At 35.7% G+C, this 23815-nt stretch overlaps 2 protein-coding genes across 2 annotated transcripts; both read right to left on the bottom strand.

Moving 5' to 3' along the window:
• Positions 1 to 1059: 1059 nt before the first annotated feature.
• Positions 1060 to 6145, bottom strand: LOC147294117 (sugar transport protein 13-like). The gene is made up of 5 exons (XM_086232456.1): positions 5918 to 6145; positions 5214 to 5536; positions 3557 to 3681; positions 2216 to 2507; positions 1060 to 2121 (listed from the first exon to the last, which is right to left on the bottom strand). The coding sequence occupies exons 1-5, from the start codon at positions 6051 to 6053 to the stop codon at positions 1399 to 1401; spliced, it is 1599 nt and encodes a 532-aa protein (XP_086088582.1). The 5' UTR covers positions 6054 to 6145; the 3' UTR covers positions 1060 to 1398.
• A 13718-nt stretch (positions 6146 to 19863) lies between these two features.
• Positions 19864 to 21701, bottom strand: LOC147294116 (sugar transport protein MST4-like). The gene is made up of 4 exons (XM_086232457.1): positions 21572 to 21701; positions 21122 to 21444; positions 20900 to 21024; positions 19864 to 20812 (listed from the first exon to the last, which is right to left on the bottom strand). Exons 1-4 carry the CDS (start codon positions 21699 to 21701, stop codon positions 19864 to 19866), a joined length of 1527 nt encoding a protein of 508 aa, XP_086088583.1.
• Positions 21702 to 23815: the final 2114 nt, after the last annotated feature.

The raw sequence follows: 23815 nt of genomic DNA, 5'->3' as shown, positions 1-23815 counted from the left end.
AATTTGAGTTTTGATTTTGGTATAATCTTGAGTGAAGTCTATAGCTTACCCTTCTTCAATGGAAGAATGAATACAGATCTCTATAGTTTAGATCAGTACAAGAAAAAATGAAGATAACAATGAAAGTAACTGATGACATGGCAGTTGGCTAACCCATCTGAACTGTTTGCTGCATCACTTTTTTGATTAGGACTAACTGACTAAGATTGAAGGGCGTGAAAGGAAAGAATGTTGGGTTTTGTTGGTTAGCCAGTGGTGGGTGCATAACATCTTCAACAAAGGGTCAATTTGGGTGTGAGCCATGATTACACTTTTATTTATGTATTTTTGTAGAAAAGCTCTGTTCTTATTGGTGAGTGCTATGATGACATTGTCCACCACTATAATTTGACATGCAGTTGAGAGTATTGCTTTGTACATGGGACAAGTGCAACCTTGCCTTATACATTTTCTTATAAGAAGTTGCATGCACGTGTGAAACCAAACCCGTATATTCTTTACCATATAATTAAGCATTATCAAGTTTTGATGACCAAACTTTTGCTGCAGCAAAATGGTTTTCTCGACAATAATCATATAGAGACTTCTGAAGTAATTCTTGTCACTATTTACTATTTAGTGACATCTTATAGATGCTTTGAAGCCCCATCTTTTGTCTTATGGATAGATTTCCCATCTTGATTGAAAAGTTGTACCATATTATATATTTTAGTTTATAACATCTAAACTAGCTCCATCCTGAAGAAAGCTAAAACGCGTTGTTTGATAAGCCTGGGTAGTATTAGGGTTGTTGGTCACAATAAGGTGATTAAGATTGTAAGGCCTTTGTATATATAAATACACCTTCCACTATTGCGACACGAAATTGTCCCGGTCAGTTTTCACCAATTGTTTACACAAAATTATAACAGTTGTCAATATGTGCACTATTGCAAAAGAAATTGGTAACTGGGATTCTTAATACAAAATAATTTTGCATATAAGAAACAAACTAGTACCAATGAATAGTTATTTTAAGTAAAACAATGTTTTTGTTGTAAAAGTATGTAGAAAATAGGGTTTGTGGAAAAGAGAATATAATATGTTTATTTCATTCATCTTATAAATATCTTTATATAGAGGTAGAGTTTACTAGAATTTTGAATATTTACTAGTATGCCCCTACAACTAATTACAGGAATAGCCACACATAATTATATATTTACAACAATTTTTTTTTTTGTTTGTAATAAACTCCACGTACACAAAAGGGGAACAAATGCACCCCATAAAGCTTTCTAATACATGGCTTTTCCAGTGAACCATAGAAAGTAAATAGGCACTGGAAATATATTATGTTTCTCTAAATTGATCTATTTACTATTTAGTGTAGACGAAACCCTGAGGCTTCCCCCAAATTTACAACTGAGAAGCAGGATCAAATCCATTAGCATGCCCATTTTTCTTTGGGTCACCACCAACAATTGGATCATTTCCTTCAATGTGGTAGGCATCATCATCCATATACCTCTTCCAAAGCCAATGCTGCTTCCACACCCTCTCTGTCATTTCTTCAATTGGGATGTTTTTCGTCTCCGGGAGCAGGAACAACACAAAGAATGACATAATTAGGACCCAGCTGGCAAAGAAGAGAAAGATGCCGAACTTGAAGTGGCAAAGCATTGAGAGAAAGGCCTGCGCTACAACGAAAGTGAAGAGCAAGTTGGTACACACAGTCACACTCTGCCCAGCTGAGCGGGTCTCTAGTGGAAATGTCTCACTAGGAATCAGCCATCCTAGAGGTCCCCAAGACCATGCAAAGGCAGATACAAAAGTGCAAATCATAACCACCACTAAGATTGCAAAGCCTTTGTTAAGGTCATCAGTTTGGTCCTTAACCTTGATTCCTAGTATTATGGCTATAACCACTTGAGCCAGGAACATCTGAACCCCAGCTTCCAATAATAGCATGCGGCGGCCTACTTTGTCAACTGAGTAGATGGATACAGCAGTGGAGAGAACATTGACAGCTCCTGTTATAACAGCCGAGTAGAGAGCAGCGTCATTGCCAAATCCTAATGTGTCAAACAGGACTGGTGCATAAAACATAATTGCATTGATGCCAGTAGCTTGTTGAAAGACCTGCAGCAAAGTTTAAATAAAACAAAGTCATTCAGCATGCTAGAACCAATTGCAATGACAATCAGCAAAGTTTGAATTCGGCTTAATTACTAACCTGCAAGGCTACTGCAATGATTAGTTGGGGCCGATTCCTGCGCTTTAGGAGATTTCGGAAAGGGTGCTGCACTAGTTTAGCCACACGACTAGCCTCAACAAGTTCCAAGAACTCAGGTTCAACATTATCAGTGCCTCGAATTCTTTTAAGTGTAGCTTTTCCTTCTTCCAAGCGACCACGCTCTACAAGACTGTTTGGAGTTTCCACAACCAAGAGGGCCCCCAAGGTCAGGAGACCAGCAGGCAAACCAGCCAAACCCAATGAAACCCTCCAACCCCATCCCCCTGTGATTCTGTTATTTCAAGGCAATTTATCAACAACAGGCAGCAATAGAGCCAGTAGAAAGCAAAATGTTTCAGACTTTCAGCTTCACTAATAAAGGGTTCATTTGGGAATATGCACATTCAAATCTATGCTCCAAGGGAGAACCATTAAGTAGACAGATTAAACCATTAACTAGACAGTTTTGGCCACATTAGTAAAAAATTTTACCATCATCTCATGGAATGGTGTATAATTTATTCTCAATGTGTACAACCTATGAGATTGATTGAATCCATAAGCAATGAAGTGAACATAAAAGTTGACTTATTCTCTGAATTTTTCCCTTAATATCTATCTTCTAATATTCCTATGGAAATTTAGACATCCCAAATGTATACACTTGAATAACCTGTAGAAAATGAATAGCTTTGATTCTTTGATGGTGTTAAATTTCTCGAATTGAATCAAGGCATGATAAGTTAATAAATTTGTGAGTCATCTGAATAAGTGTAAAATATGGGGAAAAGAAGATTAAACTATTTGCAAGCTGAAAAGAAAATCCCTGCACGTCTTTCTTAATTAACATCTAGTATTTGTCCTAAGGTTCCACGTAGACACTTCCTGAATAGACCTGTAAACCCCCCAATCAAGACCCTGTCTATCATTCAAACTGCATAATTTAATATAATAACCCTCCCCCAAATAGGTACTTATCTCTCATTTGTTTTACTGGTCTATTAATTCAAAAGTCTATTTAATGGGCCAAATTGTTGACTTTGAGTTACTGAAAGCTGAATATTAAAACCTGAACAGTCAAACTTAAGGGGCACAAGAAAACACCTGTACGGCTGTACTGTTATTCACACATAGTTTGAACAGAAACGTACTCTGTCTTCCAATTTAAAATATATATAGCAACAATAATGAACAGTTCTCTGTTTTTTATTATTTTGGTACCAATAATTCTTTCAATATTCCGAGCAGTACTATGATGTCAAGGAACATGAGCTGTTAAGTTCCTAAACATTTCTGAGAATAGTCAAACATAAACAAGTAGGGAGAAGGTGATTAACTTACTTATTAGTGCCGTAATTAACGAGGTTTGCAAACAGAATGCCAATGGTGATATTGAGCTGGAACAGTATGTTCAGCCCTCCACGTATTCTTGTAGGTGCAATCTCCGAAAGGAACAGTGGCACAGCCTGTAAGTAACATGAAGAATATATACCAATTTAGTCTCTTATATTTGACACTCATCACAGAGTTTAAGATGTTTAGTCTCTTATTTATATCTTAATCTGTTGGCTACATTCATCACAGATAGAGTTTTCAAATCTTCAATTAATTAAGCTCAAAGATGCATATTAAACAAGTTACTTGTCGATCACCACACAATGAAAAACCACAGAATCAACTTGGGATCATCATCACATGCATTGTGCCTTAAAGGGTGCTTTTTATATTCATCGATCCAGGGCCGACCCTTCTTACGTAGAAGGTTGAATTTAATGTCCTAGTAATTACAAAGGGATAAGATACACAATTCGGACATGTACACCACAGAGTCATATAAGGACTAGCTAGAAAACAATGGAACAACAGCTTCACGTTATTTGAATGAGAAATTCTGGACTCTTTTAAAGATTTTTTGGAAGGGAAATGATTCGAAAAGCAAACAAGTTGCGAAGAAATTAGGTGAGGCGGCCTCTATTGATAACTCCAAGCCGCAGATCATTATCATTAAGCCTCACACAATAGTAAAGAGGTCTCAGCACATGCATGTAGAAACGTCAAAAGCTAGACAATATGTGAATATATTCAAAGCAGAAAAAAATGACCAGGAAAAAGGTGTGGATGATTATGACCATAGCAAAGGAAAAAGAAGGCAAACTCATGTATGGTCTCTATACGTTGTGATCATGAGTAGTATTAGAAGCACCAATTATTATCTCAATTTTATAAATTTTAACTCATGTGACAGTTTTTTTATTTATTCATTCTGAATTCATTTATACCTTATTGATTACCAGAATAATATGCCAACTGTCACATTTGTTAGTGATAAAAAATTACGATAATAATTAATGTTTCTAGTATATATTATTATTTAAACTTATATATAAATCCCTAGTTATTATTATTTGAACATAGACATGCTGGCATGCTGCCTAGCTTCACTTGCAATCTAAGTGCTTAGGGCCAACAGTGTCCCACATGACGTTGGTCCATTCCCTATGGTTATCCCCCCCCAGAAAGGAATATTTTGGCTAAAGATATCTTACAACAAGTTGAGGTGTCAGCTCACTAGTCACTGGTCACCAGCCAGTACCTACAAAATGTTGTTTTCATCCTCACAATAATAATCCAAATTATGATTATATATGATAGTAATTGGGATGGACCCAATTAGTATATGGTGTCGATATTGCAACAGACAAAGGCCAACCACGCAATTTTAGCTTACACCACGTACACTTTGTCTCCCTGTACAAACTAAATCCCCAAGCCAATAAAATTGGTACTTTGAAATGTAGTATCGAAATTGGCAACATATAAATGAGGGCCGGTCTTGAAATTTTAAGAGTTGGTTGAGGTAAACTACAGAATTGGAATTATCGAATTTTTATGTGACTTATATAGTAGGTCTTTAAAAATTGTGGGTCCGAGATAAATACAGAATTAGGTGCAAAAAGGGGATTAAAGAAGTGATTAAAAAGGGAATTAAAGAAGTAACCTGATTGGCAAAGCCAACTCCACAGCCAAGTGAGACCCTGCCGATAATGAGCATGGCAAGGTCTTGAGCCGCCGCATTGAAAATGGTGCCGACGATGAAAAACACCCCGGCAATCAACATAGACGGCCTTCGTCCCCAGACTCTGGTGGTGTAGGAGGCAAAGAAGGTGGCCGTCAACCCAGCCAGGTACAGTGACGATGTGAATAACTGCAGGCCCTGGTTGTCGTACTTGCAGTAATTACTGTTCACTCCTGTCTCCAGCGTCTTCCTATAAACTACAGGGAAGAACTTCTTCAAGAATGGGGGCATTGATGTAACTCCACCTGCAAGGGTACAAAAGTAATTTTAGACAAATGGAAATCAAACCACATGGTCATGGTACTCAACGCCTGTGATGATGTCTGCAAATTCCCGAAACTCAACTAAAAAACAGTCACGAGCTTGGCATGTATTTCGAAAAGTCAGAAACAATTTATTTACTTATTTTTTTCCAACTGAACAGTAGAAAACCATGTAATGAAGTAATAAAGAGTAATATTTGATTATTATAAGAATACAAAGTTTCTTTTGTTTCTTTCACCATATATTGACTAAAAAGATCAATATATATTAAACAATAACAGTAACAGCTGAACCAACAAGATCGAACCAGACTTCTAAGCTCAAAGAATGTAGAGAGAGAGAGAGGGAGAAATGATGATTACCTGAAACACCAACATCGTAGCCAAACATGAGGCCACCAGTGGCAGCCATTATGCATGAGATGATGACGATGGGCGTGATCTTGGCCTCGAACTCAGGTCCACCGGCCGTACCGGCCGAGAAGCCTCCCGCAGTCATGATCGAGATCACCAAATTAATGTCTAAGCAATTGAACTTGATTTTCTCCCAAAACAAAAAGATGATCAACAAAGGAAGAGAGCTTGTGAATGAGTTTATGAGGTAGCCAGGGGGGTTTAAATAGACCAAGACTTGTGGAAGAGCACGAGGGACGAATTGGATCGTCTGGTGGGTACCACCGTTAAGATTCGTCCACGTGGTATAATATTACTCATTGACTTGCTGCCTGGCTGCCTGGCTAGCTAGTCAACAATCAACATAAGCAAATTTTGGGATCTTAGCCGTGAGCCGTGACTTTATCATTTTACCTGAACATGTAAGCTCTTAATTAAATATCCATATGGCGTTTTTGACCAAAAAATATTAGGACTGATAATTTGTTAGAAACCCTTTTAAGTTTAGATAAAACTAATATGGACTCAATTTTTTTTTTTTTTTTTTGAATTTGTGTATTAGATTTGGACCTAGAAAATATATAGTGCATGTTTCACTTATTCAAATATAGTTTTATTATGTGTCTCATTTACTTTGAGCACCATAAATTAACTAATTATAGGCGAGCATAGTACATAGAATTGTTGGAATAGAATTGTCTTAGATTTGACAGCTTGCCATCTGTTGACCGAACATGCAAAACTTAGATTCGTTTGTGTTCCGTAAAATTTTCTAAGCTAGCATATAGCCTTTTCAAATTTGTTTCTCTTAACAAAAAAGGAAAGTGCAAAAGATGTTGTCTAGCTACTTATCATCGGAAGCAAGTTCTAAACTTACTTCTTCAATTCCTGTTTTAATTTCAAATGCTTATCTTGGTCAACTCTTAAAAAACAATCTTAAAATTATAATTAAAGAATAAATGCATGTAATTAATTAATTAAGTTGAGAAGGATTACCATGAAAACTAAATTCCAGAGGTTGACAATTGACATGCATGCGTTAACCTTTATCCACATGCAAGTTCGCGGAATGCATCGAGCTAGCCAGCACAACGTTTAGGCGTTACGATGTTTGCTCAATTGGATTTATGTGTTCATATGACCAGTCGGTTCACATGTCCTGATTTTTGAAAGGCCTAGGGACGAAAATTTAAATTAGGCTCCTAATTTTAGTTGTAGAAAAAAAAAAAAAAACCTTTTTAAAACAATTGACAATTGACAATTTGGAATCAATACATTATAATATTTTCATGAACAAAAGGTCTTCTTTTAACATTTTTAGAAACAAAATCATCAATAATAGTTTCAAATTAGCTATGATAAATTGACAAAAGAAAAATAACAGAAACATCACACTCTTTCCATTAGCCACATCACACTAGCTTCAATAAAATCCAATTATCCAATTTAGTTAACACAAAATTTTTTTAATTCATTGTCATCTAATTCAGTTAACTTCTTTAAATTAAACAAGAACCTAAAAATACATTCATATATTTTCAACTGTTCAAATCTATTATTTAATGAAGCAAAAGCATTATCGCTAAGGCGAAAGGTGTAAAGACTGTATCGCTGTAAAGTTTCTTCTTTCTTTGAGTAAAAAGAAGGATGAAGGGCCATACGTAAGTTTAAAGTTTCTAGACTTTTGTTTTTTGAAATCTGAATCACATTAATTGAATCAATTGATTATTAATATTGGGAGCCCAGGTAGTTCTTTCTACTGACATTAGATTTGGCCATTTGGATCTCTGTAGGCAAGTAGGCTTATAACTTTGCTTTTTTTTTTTTTTTTTTTTTTTCTTTGTTACAGTAGAAATTTATTTTTAAATATATATATTAACATATATATATAATAAAAAAATTATAGGCCCCCCTTGAAGATGGGCCCTAGGCGGTCACACTCGGTGCCCCCCTTCAGGGCCGGCACTGAGTCAATTACGTACTACAGACGTTAAGAATAAAAAAAATTATAAACTAAACAAATATATACATAAATCTTGTGTCATATATATAAACCTTTACGTACAGGACAATATATTTGTGGTCTATAGAAGTTGATGGTTTTTAACTTTTTCTTTTCCCATTTTTTAACCTTAGTCTGTCACATACTAAACTTGGGGCGTAATACCTAACCCAATTTGCAGATCAGTTAAATATCACCAAATTATATTATATCAAATAGCTAGGCACCGACTGGGAGGCTAAGTCAAATAGGATAAAGGATGGATGGATCTCAGCCGCTTAAATCCTTGATGGCGCGGGAAAGTACGTAACTCATTCGACTCGTTTGGTGCATATATATTATATAAGATCTGATAAATATTTAAATTCATGTGTATTTAAAGAAAAAATTTTTAATTTGAAAAAATAAGATATATTAAGATGAACTAATTATAAGGAGAGACTTATCTCTTCCAGTCCTCCTAAAAATGGTGGGATTAGATAATTATGTTCTTCTCATTTTCTTCCTTTAAGTTAGAAGATACCCTCTATATTATTTTTTGAATACACATAAATTTAGCTATTTATCATATTCAATCTTATCATATGCACAAAAAAAAAACCATTAAATTTTTGTACGTATTATCCCTTTAGTCATTCTTCATTATCTAGTTTCTAGTAATATTTATAAGTCTTCGTGTTATCTTCTTATTTCCAGAACATCTCGGCAGATGATTAAACCATTTTAATATATATGGGGCTTCAGGTACGAATGTTTGCACGCACACATTTGAATGTTTAAATGTTCTTTGTAACTGCGTGCATGCAAACGTTGTACCTAACTTTTTTGTATATATGTATATATATCATTGCCAAGGTGTTAAATTTAGAAATTTTCGGCGAAATTTCGCCGAAAATTTCGATTTTTTAGGGTATGGAAATTTTAACACTATATTACAAATATTTCGAAAAATTTCGCCAGGCGAAATTTCGAAATTTCCCGAAATTCTCGAAATTTTGGCGAAATTTTCGACTGAGACAGGAGGCAGCGACCAGTGGAAGAGACGGGAGAAAAAGGAGAGCCGGCCTTGTCGCCTGTCGTCGCCGGGGAGAGGAGATCGGCGCGGAGAGAAGAGATTAGATGAGTTAGAGGGAGAGAGAAAGAAAAGGTAACTGAAATAATGGAAATGGAGAGAGAAGGTGGCCACTGGATGAAGACTTACGGGGAGAATGGCCACTGGAGGAAGACTTACAGGGAGAGTAGCCACTGGATGAAGGCTTACAGGGAGAAAAGGAAGGAAATAGGAAAGGAAAAGGAAGAGCCTGATGAGTACTTGGGTACTGTGGACGGGCCACAAAGAAAGAGACCAATTTGATTTAATTTGATTTAACAAAAGCAAGAGAAAGAGAGTGACGAGATACTGACTGCCTTCTTACCAATTTGATTTAACAATACAGTCACGCAAACCAACGACTCTCATTGCTCGGGGCCCCACCTATGTTTCTTTCATTCTTTTTACACTTACTTTATTTCCTCAACATAAAATGTGGCCATTTTAGGGAGTTGATATTTCCGGAAGGAGATGGGAAAAGAAGGAAAGAAAGAAAAAAAAAAGGAAAAGAAGGAAAAAAAGAAAAAAGAAAAAAGAAAGGAAAAGAAAAAAAGAAAAGAAAAAAAGAAAAGAAAACAAGAAAAGAAAAGAAAAAAGAAAAAAAAAAGAAAAAAGAAAAAAAAAGAAAAGGAGAGAAAAAAAAAAAAAAATTTAGGATTGATTGGGGTTTAGGGCCTTTTGGCAATTGGAAAGAAAAAAAAAAGTTTGGAGTTTCGTTTGGCCGTTTTGGGGTTTTGTTTAGTTGTTTTTAAATCTAATATATTTTTATATAAAAAAATAATTTAAAATATCCTAAAAGGCCTAAACTCTAATATCATATATTATATTCTAATTTTCTAAACAATATAGAGTATACATTATAAAATATATAGGGTTTAGTGTATAAATTATAGAGTATAAAATTAGGCTATATAGAGTTTAATATTAGGATTTAGTGTATAGATTATAAAGTATAAAGAATATACTAATTTCATTTATTCATTATACTAATTTTATTTAACAGTATTTGCCTTCAGCGCGCATTATATTCATCACATATCACATGAAACCTACCATATAATTTGGTTTTTTTCAATGTTTTTTATCAATGTAGTAGATAATATGTTAAATAAACATATTGTGAAGTTTCATTCAAAATTTCCGTATTTTGATAATAATTTCCATCGTTTCCGTCGAATTTTTGTCGAAATTTAAAAATCTTCGAAATTTCCGTCGAAATTTCCATCGAAATTTCCTCGAAACCCGAAATTTTATTCCTTGATCATTGCATGGCATGCAAGCGAGGACAAAAGTATCCTTCGTATTGAAGGTATATATTCTCAATATCTTATCTACTTTAGCAGGTGACATTCATAAGAGCTAATAATTTGAAGAAGGGAAACATTGAAATTTAGAAGCAATGACACTTAAACAAAACTTAGACTAGCAATTAAGCAACTAATCATCCAAAATAGGACTAAATTAATTTAACCCCACATTTCCATTATATATGGTTCAGTGTACGACCCAAAAGGGCATTTAAAAAATAAGATTTAGGTTCCGTTTGAAATTGTAGTGAAGGATCCAAAAATTGTTGTGGATGACAATTCTCAATTACCTATATCAGTTTTGGTGTTTGGTAAAAAAATTAAAAAATATTTTTCCCCACAATTCTCAACTCCCTATAACAAAAATAGAAAACAAGTTTATACATGCTTTTAAAAACTACAGTGAATCACAACAATAATTAATATTTTATTTTACCTATAAAACCTTCATTGATTTCTATAATTTTTATTTGTTTATTTTAAATTAAAAAATATTTTCATTGTTAGTTATATTTTATTTGTACGATTAAAATTATAATATGCCTAAAAAAATAATAGGCATACTTATTTAATATGTTACTTTTAGAAAAATTAATGCTAATACAAATTTGTAGCCAAAAATTTTAAAAACAAGTAAAAAAACATTTTATTTTTACCAAACAAATAAGTGTAAGACACTTTCAGCATCATGTCTATTTTAATAATTATACACAGTCACAGTTCCTTTACATTAACATTTACTAAACAATTTGATACTGTTTTTTGCAATTACAACACTTTTAAAAACATAACTTACTAAACATTAAACTGCTTTACTTTACTTCATAATTATTTTACTCTACAACTGTTTTTCCTCACAGTAATACCAAATTGGCCCTTAATCCCATAAGAACCAAATTAATCATTTATCTAATGAATTATAATTTTGGCAATCCAGCCATCTTTAAATGCCAATTTAATTTTCTATTAATAAACGGATCAGCAACCTCAACAGACTCATACGAATAAAACAAGTCATGCTGATCAAGCAGTGACGCAACATGCATCAAGGATTTAAGTATTTAACATGTGCACAAAAATATATATAGAATAAATGAGGAGTACTTTTCTTCAATATTCAATAGAAGACTTTTATGATCCATTATTTTTCGTTTATTTAAGAAAAAAGGAAAAGAAAAAAAGAAGGAGATCAAGAAATTGGCAACCCAGCATATATCCAAATCTCACTGCTTGGTGTGTGGTTAGAATATTATTCTATTGTTCATGTCACATGAAAAATTAGGTTTTCAAAAACTGATAAAATTTTAAACTGTACATTTCCCGTGTTTGTGTTCACATGTAAGTATGTAACATATATATCACCTAAAACACGTGATGTAATGTTGAAAAAAACAGAGTCTACAACAGAGAGAATGGTTTAACTTGGTGATATTGACAATTTATATAGTACTCACTATTTCCTTTTGGCCAAACGACAATAAGTCACCCCCGGCCAAAAAAAAAAAAACCGACAATAAGTGACCATTTATAGGCTAATTCAGCCAATCCATCAATATTTTCTACTGTCAATTGTTTTCGGACTAAATCTTGCCATCTTGGCAACTTACCCGACCACTTTTTATATTCAGCTTGTTTTTTCCTTGCGTGTCTACACTTATAGTTTGTTTGCAGTGTTTTTAGAAGCCCTAAAAATACTTTCAAATGGTACAAAACATTCTGATATATGGGTTTTTATTTATTTTATTCCCTGTGAAAAATAAAGTTGATAACTTAGCTCACGCGTTATAATAATCTTTCGGCTTGGTCCACTTTAATGAAATATATGCGCACGACACAGAAGTCACGTACTGAGTGCTCGGTAAACAGTACCAAGTGCTCGTCATTGTTTACTGAGTGCTCGGCAATTGTCATTGTGTGACAATAACTATTGAAAACTGCATAAAAATGATACTTGTAGATATAACTTATGTCTTTTTTTACATAAACATGTCAAAAACCAATGAAACTAACAGAAAAACACAATTCAAGCTTATAAAGTCACATCACATCCTCCCGTGTTATAACATAAAAATGACTGTTACTTATTGCCACTGTCGGATAGTGGCAATTGCCCAATTTCAAAAATAAAAAAATAAAAAGACGCTGAATGCTAGGCAGGGTGACAAGCTCTCGGCGATCAAAAACACAAAGAAATTGTAACGTGGGCTTATTTGTCACAAAGTGAATCTATTTTTCATTGCCACTTTTTAAGTGAGTTTGTTTATCATTAAAGGCTGTAAAATAAACTTTAAAAAAATTAATAAATATATAGCATTTGATAAAAATAGTGAAACATATTTATGAAATTATATAAACACTTTTTATCACTTTTTAGAAAAATTAGCACCTAGTAAGTGTTTCTTTGTGAAGCATTTTCAGGTACATATATTTATAAAAAAATATGAGGAAATTACAGATTTGGTCCACTTATTTTATACCTAGTTCAATTTTGGTCCACGATCTTTTTTAAGTTCTGTTTTGGTCCACTAATTGTTTCCATTTTCAATAAAGGTCCAGATTTGTGACTTTAAATCTTTTGAGTTGTGTTTTCTTCAATTATAATTGAAGTATAAGTTATATTTCATCATTTCTTAGTCATAAAAACAAATTTGGAGTATTATAATCTAAGAGAATTGAGATTTGGTGAAATTTGAAAAATTGGCAGTTTTGGGTACCCTACTTTAGGGTCAATTATCTTGAGTTTTAGAACTCCAATTTGAATGATCTTTATATGGTTGTAAAGAAGAAATGCATAGCTTTAAAACAAGTATATATTTGCTGAATTTGGGTGAGATTTGATAGGGTAAAAAGCAGGCCAAATTTGAGAAAACAAATCTGGACTTTTATTGAACAAGTGAAACAATTAGTGGACCAAAACAGAACTTAAAAAAGATTGTGGACCAAAATTGAACTAGGTATAAAATAACTGGACTAAATCTGTAATTTCCTCAAAAAATATTTTGGTTCTCCATAAAATTTTAATGCACTTTTAGTTAGCATTTTATCCGTAAAAGAGGTTCCTACATGAGCCATTTCACAATAGGCTTTTGTGCTTTGAAAAACAAAGGGGAATTAGGAAAGAAAATTTGATCCAAGCCCAAAATGTGGGTAACATTTTAGCTTTGCTATTTGCTCTGCTTCCATATATTGTCGCCTTGTCGGCAACCCGCAACCCGGGCTTTGCCCTTGTATTTTTCTCGAAAAAACAAGTGCATGCAAAAGTTCAAAAGAAATGACGTGGAGTACGTGATGAAGTCAGAGAACAAAATGTATAATTTGGAGACAACAAAATTGACCGTCTTAATTAATTAATTAAATGTCAAAAAACCATGCAGATTCCAAGCATTTGGGTTTTGGATTTGGGAGTGTAGACTACTAGACTTCCTTTTGGTTTGGATAAGGATAAAAAGATGGCTTCATAGACATTGCATTGTACAATACATTCACGAGGAAAAGGAGGCTACGGATGCGCAAGTACGCGGCCGAAAGGTTGGGAAAAAGTTGGACTTTTAAACTTTTACAAAGTTTAATTTAAAAGTTATTGAACAAGAAATAAATGAACTTTAGACCAAAAATAAATGAAACAAAATAAAAAAACAAATGGGGATTAATTAATTCAGTCGACTTTAATTTAGTCTTGGGGTCGGACCAATATTAGGCAGTTTTTGTGGTGTGAACACTTGTACAATTGCTGGGAATGGAGTTGGCAATGACACTCATTCCAGGACCCAATCTTAGTTCGTTCCTCTCAATCCTCAATAGTCATGGCAATTCAGGCTCACCCCATTTTAAAATTTTCGGTCCATCCCTGGCTGGGATGGAGTTGGCAATGACACTTCAACTATTAAGCTTGCAATTATAACATTATTATCACGCACCAGTCGCTAGCTTCAAGCTACCATGCCTCTTGTCATTTTATCTACGTAGTTGTTAGCATCTAAATTTTTTTTTTTGTAAAATTTAAAAAGAGTCAAAATTTGTTTCATTTAAAGGCATTTAGTTTTTTTATTTTTATTTTATAGAAATTAACAATCTAACAAGTAATATTCGAGGTTAAGCACTACTTGAGAGTTAAATTTCTAAGTTGTAAATAAAAAAAATTAAATTTTTTTAATAAAAACAAAAAAGGATTCATATAATCATATTCTAAATTTCCCATTTTATCTTTTTGAGTTGATGCATTAACTTAACTTAATTATTCTCTAATAAAAGCCCAAACTGGAAATGAGAGGCCCAAAACCGGAGACCCAAAACACAAGCCAACAGACAAGAGACTGATATGGTCTAGAGTCTAGACACACACGGCGGATGTCGGTGAGAGCGGGAAAAATCCTCCACTAACCTTTACTAATATTTCCTCTCATGTTCATACAATCGATGATGCCAATTTCAGAGTCACTCTCAACAATCAACAATGATGTTGTGCAGGTTCTGAGAGATTTTGCAAGTGACAATCCCAACCGATCATATTAATGCTGAATCGCTGAGCCAAACCCCGAAAGCATTTCGAGTGATATATAACACCCAACTCAGCATCCAAGCAACTCTCGATGTGATGTTCATTTTGGAAAAAAAGATCGATAGGCGGAGGAGACCCAGAAGTAGGTGGCCGGAGGTGGATTTGTTTCAGCTAGCCTAGCTTTCAGGGCAGTTTGCAATGTAGGAACTCTGCCGCCACACCACACTCAATTCGATGCAACACCACCAGAAGAGGAGGGAGGAGCAGCTAAACTCGAGGTAAGTTTCAAACCCAGATATTAGAAAGTACGTTTCTTTCTTTTTTGTTTCACTGGTTTGTCTTTAGTTCAATTGGGACCCAAACCACACTTTCTTGGGCATAATATAGAAGAGCATCGCTATAGATTTCAAATTTGTGTCCCAAATTTTTGTTATGAGTGCTGTTATTTGCGTACATTTTTTTTCTTTTTACACACCCTTTCTTAAAAAATAAAAAAAAACTCAAGGAAAAAGATTTTATACTCCATTCATTTTTCTTTTTGCACACCCTTCCTAAATAGAAAAAAAAAACACATCCAAAAATCACATACCCCATCCCCATCTCCCCCCCCCCCGGTACACACCCCCTCACCCACACACACCATCCCCACCTCTCCTCTCTTCGGCACACACCCCACCCCCGTGAGTAACCACCCGTCGACCACCCTAGCCCCGGCCCACCCCACTCTCTCTCCTTCCCTCTTACCCCGCCGACCACCACACCCTCATCCCCTCATCTTTCTCTCTCCCAGAAACCCAACCCCAGCCTCGGCCCGCCCCACTCTCTCACCTTCCCTCTCCCTCATCCGGCCACCACCAGTCACCCCACCGGTCGAAAAATACTCCCCAGATGCCGGCCATCACTCCCCAGAACACCCCTTACTGGCCAGCCAGCCACCTACACCCACACCCACAAAAAAATTGCAGCGGGTTCGGTGGACCAGTGCCGAACCCGGTGGTTTCGTTCGGTAGGTACCCATCGAACAATCCTATTCCATTCGGCGGGTACCTGTCGAACGAAACCACCGGGTTCGGCGGAGCCGAACTCGCTGCAATATATATATATTTTAATTTTTGGCTGTTTGCTTGGACAGTGGTGCATGCAGGGAGGAGGGAGAAGAAGGATTAGGAGGTGGGGGGTGGGCTTTGACGGTGAGGTGTGTTGCCGGGGGGGGGGGGGGATGGATGGGGTGTGTACTAGGGGGGGGGGAGATGGGGTGTGTGGGTGAGGGGAGGGCCAAATGGTCTTTTTTTTTTTTTCTTCAGAAAATGTGTGCAAAAAGAAATTTAGGGGTGTGCAAATAACAACCCTCTTTTTTATTCATACATGGGGCCCATTCTTATCAAGTAATACACTTACGTTTATAATGTCATATTATTTGGGACACAAATTTGAGCTCTTTGAAACAATTTTGTTCGTTTTTTTAAATTTTAAAAATGTAACTCTCAAGTAGTGTTTAAACCTCTTTAGAGATCGAGTAGTGTTAGAGGAGAGTTTAGCACTTATCAAAGATTATATTTCTAGAACTCTAAAAAATAGGCTAAAAATCTACAATGGAAACAAAAAATGTCTAGTTTACAATTTCCCCATATTTAAGGGGAATTAATTCTTCAAAGTTCATCTAAAAGGGTTGAGGCTGATTGGTAGGTATAGCAATGGAGACAACTCTCCAAAAATAAAAAATTAGAAATTTTTTGGGAGGGTCTCAAAATTCCATGTTATTTCGTGTTTGTGTCAAACATTAGTCAACCCATAGTGCTCGTGCTATCAGTTGGCTAACTTTGACTCATAGAGAAAAGAATTCCTATGTAAATTTTGTAGCCCACACAAATCTCAGCTCACATTCTAGGCTCCAGCTTCATTTCCTTAAAGTCCCAGCTCATCTAGTGATGGGAAACGTGCTAGAGATAAACAAATAGGGTTATACACCGGTTACATAGACGTTTTACTAAAAGGAGGAGAAGGGAACATGTGATATTGTGATGTAAGGAGAAGGTCATCTATTATCTTAATCAGTCTTGAGAAAAGAAAAGTTAAAAAGGGTTAAATAGAAATTAAGAAGTACAGGGCTTGTTAGTTCAACAGAGTTGGACATGTACGTATCATTAAAGAAAGAAAATGGAGGACAAAGCTAGGTTAACACAATAAATCCATATTGGCACGCAGAGAGCCTGAGCTGTGAGGCTAAAAGAAGAATTCCGAAGCCTTAAATTGGGAAACTTGTAAGATTTATGACCACCACACAGAGTTGAGATGCTTCAGACAGGGCCCTTGCCCTTGGGTCCATCTTCGCAGTCATCCACAAATCTATTCCAAAGCCAGTGTTGCTTCCATACTCTATCCGTCATCTCTTCAATTGGGACACCTTTGGTCTCCGGAATTAAGAAAACCACAAACACTGTCATGACAAACACCCACCTTTTTTGTTGTCCAGGAGGCAAAGAAGGTTGCTATCAAAGCAGCCAGGTACAATGAAGATGTGAACAATTGCAGGCCATGGTTTTTGTATTTGCAGTAATTGCTGTCCAGTCCAGGATTATGATTCTTTTCAAACACGACAGGGAAGAATTCCTTCAGGAAGTCGGGCATCGATGTAACTCCCCATGCATCCATTCATCATTAAGTGTTATAATGTCTACATTTTGCTCATATCACACACAAAAATCATATGAATTCATAGTCAATTTTACACTCGAATGAGATAGAGTTTAAGTTATGTATGTACTTGAAATACCAACATCATAACCGAACATGAGGCCTCCGCTTGCAGCCATTATGCAAGAAATGATCACAAGAGGTGTAATCTTTGCTTCAAAGTCACCGCCCCCTGCTGGTCCTGCAAATCCCCCCGCCATGATTTCTACTTGTTATTCAAACTTGGCTACACCTTAATTCTTAGTTTTTTTTTGGGTCTGATAATATATAAGAAATTCTTAGTACATAATATATAAGAAAGGGTTGAAGAAAGATGTCTGAGTTCAGCAAAGGAGATTCTTTGAAATGAGGTGTGTGCATCAGGGGTTTATATACTAGACAACCTCAAGACAACATCGAGTGAAGTTTGTAGAAAAGGGATGATTTAGTTTGTCTCATCGTCTGGATCTTTCCCCATGGCATCATCAATGGTCAATGTTCATTCTTGATTCTTGGTTAGAAGTACCAGAAGTTAGTTACATTACAGTTGATCAAGTAGTCAAGAGTAATGTTAGAAAGACCATATTAATTAGTTGAATATATTATGTGGCAGCATGGCCGTTTATTAGGGGATCTGTGTGAAAGCGGAAAATATGGGGCCTTTTAATATACTCGGATAATGAAGTAGAACTGTAGAAGAAAAGCTTTGTTTGCTATTAAAAGAAAAAGTAATGGGTCAGCTTATTAATGTATTAATCAATTTAAATAAAATATTATAATACTAAAGTCGTTTCAATTAATAATGCATTGAGAGTTTTTCTTAATTTTGGAGTAATGTAATTTGTACACACTTATCCCACTATGTTAAAAGTTGATGCGGTGAGATGTCATATAATTAATAAGATGAGTGCATGGCAAAAAAAAAAAAAATAAAGATGAGTGATATGTAAATAATTAAAACTTAAAATTCATGTCAACCTATCTTATTAATTAACATGACATGACCACATTAGTTGTCACATAATGTGGTCAGTGTACAAATATGATTACTCTTAACTTCAACACATATATTTCTTTGTGCACGTAAATCTGTAACTAATATTGTTACACGTAACAAATTAAGGAGGGTGGGTAAATGGATTAGGTTTATGATGGTTAAGGGTTTCATCTGTTACATCGTAACAAACAAAGTCTTAACTCTGTCAGATAATTTTAATGACTCATAAAGACTGTATTAAACTTGACCGATTAATTAGTTAAAACCTGTATTTAACTAATTAATCAATCCCAATCTGATAATATTAGTATGGATCATGATCCATCTAATGTTGGCCTGTCTAAATATATCTCGTTCATAACCAAGCATCTAGGAGGAAGACCAACAGTGGATCATGCCAGGCATGTTGAAAGATATTGGCCGTGAAAACTTACTAAATCATCCACTTTCTACTTATATCCTTAATCTTCCCATCCTAACACATAATTAGGTGCTAATTAAAAATTAAGTGTAGTTAAGTAAGTTTGAGTAATTAAGAGGTAGAAACCATGGCGGTGGGATTTGGGGGGCCAACAGCAGGCGGAGACTTTGAAGCAAAAATCACTCCTCTTGTGATCATTTCTTGTATAATGGCTGCGAGCGGAGGCCTCATGTTTGGTTATGAATCTTATGATATTGGAATTTCAGGTACTTACGTACATAAGTCTGTAGCTAATACCTATATATCTCATGCCGATGTAAAATAGAATATGAATTCATAATTAATTAGGCACCCACCAACATTGTAGAACCTTCCACTTATGCACGCACAATTAATTAATTACTTGGTTTTGTTTAAAGTTAAAATTCATACGTACTTATTCGATTTAATGATGGATGCAGGGGGTGTTACATCCATGCCCAACTTCCAAAAGAAATTCTTTCATGTTGTGTATCGGAAGACTCAACAGCCTGGACTTGAGAGCAATTACTGTAAATACAATAGTCAAGGCCTGCAATTGTTCACATCTTCGTTGTACACTTGTACCTGGCTGCTTTGATATCAACCTTCTTTGCCTCGTGGACTACAAAAGCGCGAGGCCGAAAGTTAACAATGTTGATTGCTGGTATTTTCTTTTTAGTTGGAACGTACAGTTTTTAATGCTGCAGCTCATAACCTTGCCATGCTTATTGGGAGGATCTTACTTGGTTATAAGTTATAACGAAAACATTACATTGTTACAAAGTAAATTACTAAAGCCATTGGCACGGAGAAAGCGTGCGATTTTAGGCTTAGAAGTAAACTCGATCGGAAACTTGTAAGAGTTATAAGTTATAACCACCACGCAAGCAGATTGAGATAATATACTTCAGGCATGGCCCTTGCCCTTGGGTCCATCTTCGGAATGATCCTCAAATCTCTTCCAAAACCAGTGTTGCTTCCATACTCTGTCTGACATCTCTTCAATTGGGACACCCTTGGTCTCCGGAATTAAGAAAACCACAAACACTGTCATGACAAACACCCAGGCTGTGAAGAACAAGAATATGCCAAACTTCATGTGGCAAAGCATTGAGAGGAAGGCTTGCGCTATGATGAATGTGAAGAGCATGTTGACACACACTGTCACACTCTGCCCGGCTGAGCGAGCCTCTATTGGGAATGTCTCACTAGGAATCAACCACCCAAGAGGCCCCCAAGACCATGCAAAGGATGCCACAAAACTGCAAACCATAACCACCACAAGAACTGCCAAGCCCTGGTTGAGGTTGCTTGAGTAATCCTTAACCTTTATTCCCATCACTATTGCCACCACCAATTGAGAAAGGAACATTTGAACACCAGCTTCTAGTAACAGCACGCGGCGACCAGCTCTGTCCACAAAGTAGATTGATACAATAGTTGACAGCACATTGATAGCTCCTGTAATAACAGCTGAGTAAAGAGAAGCCTCACTCTTGAATCCCAAGGTTTGGAACAAAACTGGAGCATAGAACATGATGGCGTTAATGCCAGTGAACTGCTGGAAGATCTGCATACAAACTGCAATGACAAGTTGAGGCCTGTTCCTACGCTTAAGGAGATTTCGGAAGGGATGCTGGATTTCTTCAGCGGCACGACTTGCCTCAACAATTTCCAAGTATTCTGGATCGACATTGTCAACACCTCGAATCCTTTTAAGAACTGCTTTTCCTTCCTCCAACTTACCACGTGCGATCAAACTGTTAGGAGTGTCTGTGACAATGAGAGACCCCACGGTTAGCAAAACTGCAGGAACGCCAGCCAAACCCAACGATAGCCTCCATCCTCCTGTAATTCTGTGCATGGTGTGGCACAAATTAATTACTACTTATTGATTACTCTTAATTTGTCAATTAATTAGCTAGGAGACCAATTGGGCTTACTTGGCACTTCCATAATTGATAAGGTTTGCACAAAGAATGCCAATGGTGATATTCAGCTGGAAGAGTATGTTGAGTGCCCCACGAATTCTTGTGGGTGCGATCTCAGAAAGGAAAAGTGGGACCGCCTGTACATACAAGATCAATTAATTATGCATATAGAAATTATAAAATAATAACACATAAGATCATAATTAAGATTAAGAAAATTAATAAATGAATTACTTGGTTAGCAAAACCGACTCCACAACCAAGCAAAATCCTCCCAATAATAAGCATGACAAGGTTTTGAGCTGCAGCATTAAAAACTGTTCCGACAGAAAAGAAAATTCCAGCAATGAACATGGTTATCTTTCGGCCCAACGTTTTTGTTGTCCAGGAGGCAAAGAAGGTTGATATCAAAGCAGCCAGGTACAATGAAGATGTGAACAATTGGAGGCCTTGGTTATCGTATTTGCAGTAATTGCTGTCGAGTCCAGGATGTTGACTCTTTTCATACACGACAGGGAAGAATTCCTTGAGGAACTCGGGCATCGATGTAACACCCCCTACATCCATCCATCATTAAGTGTTTATAATGTCTATATGTTGCTTATATCACACACGAAAATATTATAAATTCATAGTCAATTTTACGCCCGAATGAGATAGAGATCGATAGAGTTATGTATGTACCTGAAATACCAATATCATAACCGAACATGAGGCCTCCACTAGCGGCCAATATGCAAGAAATGATCACAAGAGGCGTGATCTTTGCTTCAAAGTCTCCGCCTTCAGATGGCCCGGCAAATCCCCCAGCCATGATTTCTTACTTCTTACTCAATTAAACTTGTTAGCTACACCCTAATTAATTTTGTAGACGAATGGAAAGAATAAAAATATATGTGTATGTCACTGAAGAAGATGGAGAAGAAGAGACTAGCTCGGTGAAATGAGGTGTGTGCTTGATGCGTAGGTTTATATAGTTGTATACAACCTCAAAACAACAAACTGGATGACGTAGAAAGTGGATGATGATTTGGTCAGTTAATTTTTATGGCCAGTCGTTTCTTTCAACATGCATAGCTGGCATCATACCCACTTACTGTTGGTGTTCATTCTCTAGATGCATGCTTGCTTACTCATCATCAAGACATATTTAGACAACCCAACATTAGATCGGTCATCATCTATACTAATATTTTCAGAATTAATTAATGAGATCAATTTTCTAAATTTAGTATCTATTTATATGCTTAATTTGTTATATTAGTTTCAGATTTGTCTGAAACAGATAGTGTTTTTGTTAGACAGTTGGTGCATTGTGATTGAGAGGGAAAATAAGGAATATCCTTTGCAAGAACATTTACACTACTGCTGGCATTGTTGCCATACACATCCACATCCAGTAGTAGAAAATCTATACCGTAAGAAGGGATAGATGAACCCGTCGATATTTATAGGTCAAAAGTCTGACTGCATGGCATGGGTGTGGTTGTATTGTAGAATTTTTCCCCATTTGCAACACCACAACTAGATGCCTTGTAAATTACAAATGTGAGAATTTTTCCGGCCCCATTTTCCACAAATGTGAAAATTTGCAGTCTTCTAACAACTTTGTAAATTACAAAAAAATGGAAGAACTTCTTTTTCATAACATTTGCTTACCTTGGTGCTTAATTTTGGGAGAGAACCTTCCAACTCAAAACTGAATGTGGAAAATAAGATTTCTCCCAGCTATTCTCTTCTTACAGTACTACTGCCTTCTGAAATAGAATCATGTACTGCTTTTTATTCTTAATTGGCAAAATTCCACTTGAAAAATAGGACTTGAAGTGAAAAGACAAAAACAAAATTCTTTCTGCACCCTACTGTAAAAAAAAAAAAAAAAAATCCTATTGAGAAAAAAAAAAAATTAAAGTTACAAAAAGAAAAAGCCAAAAAAAAAAAAAACCATAGGAACCAGCCCACATATGAATAATCGTGAGAATTTTGTATATAAAGAACGTTTTATGAAGCATAGATTATATATGTCTAGCCAGAAGCTTATATATGTCACTGCTTGACATATATATATATTATTAGGAATTTCTTAGAACTTATTTGTTTTTGGGACCTTGCTTGCCCTGCTTGCAGCCATTATATATATGCAAGAAAATTAATGTGATCTTTGCTTCAAAGTCTCGCCATGATTTCTACTTGTTATTCAAACTTAGCTACACCATAATTCCTACTACATAGTATATAAGAATGGGTAGAGGAAAGGATGCCAATGTCCACGAAGAAGGAGATTCTTTGAAATGGGGTGTGTGCATGAGGGGTTTATATACTAGACAACCTCAACACAACAAAGAGTGAACGTCTTAGAAAATGGACGATTTGGTCAATGCAATGGTCTGGATCTTTCCTCATGGCATCATCAACAGTCAATGTTCATTCTTGATGATTGGTTAGTCATGTACGAGGAGTTAGTCGTACCACAGTTGATCAAGTTGTTAAGAGTAATACTAGAAAGACCACATTTCCTGATCACAATAATAAGTTGACCATATTATGTGGCAGCACGGCCGGTTCTTACGAGACCATGTGCCAAAGCTGAAAATATGGGGCCTTTTTACATACTCACATACAGAAGTATGAGAAAAAACCTGTTATTTAAAAATAGTCAAATATTGTAAGACCCGAAATTTTTTCAATTGAATATGCATCGTAGAAATGCTTTTCATGCACAACTTTTACACATTTTCTTTTTTGGGTTTGTCTATTTTGAGTTTTGGCTTAAAGTGAACTTAATAGAAACCAGTTAGGGAGACAAAATACAAGTATATATACAAGCACCCCGACCCAAAGCCTGAGAGAAGATTGGTTGTTTTGTTTGGAGAGTTTTACCTAATACACAATAATCTCTTCTTAAAATATATACAAGACCACTTTACT

Source organism: Dryas octopetala, chromosome 2 (assembly GCF_963921425.1).
Source record: "Dryas octopetala chromosome 2, drDryOcto1.1, whole genome shotgun sequence".
NCBI lineage: Eukaryota > Viridiplantae > Streptophyta > Magnoliopsida > Rosales > Rosaceae > Dryas > Dryas octopetala.
This window is presented reverse-complemented; position numbering and strand designations above follow the sequence as displayed.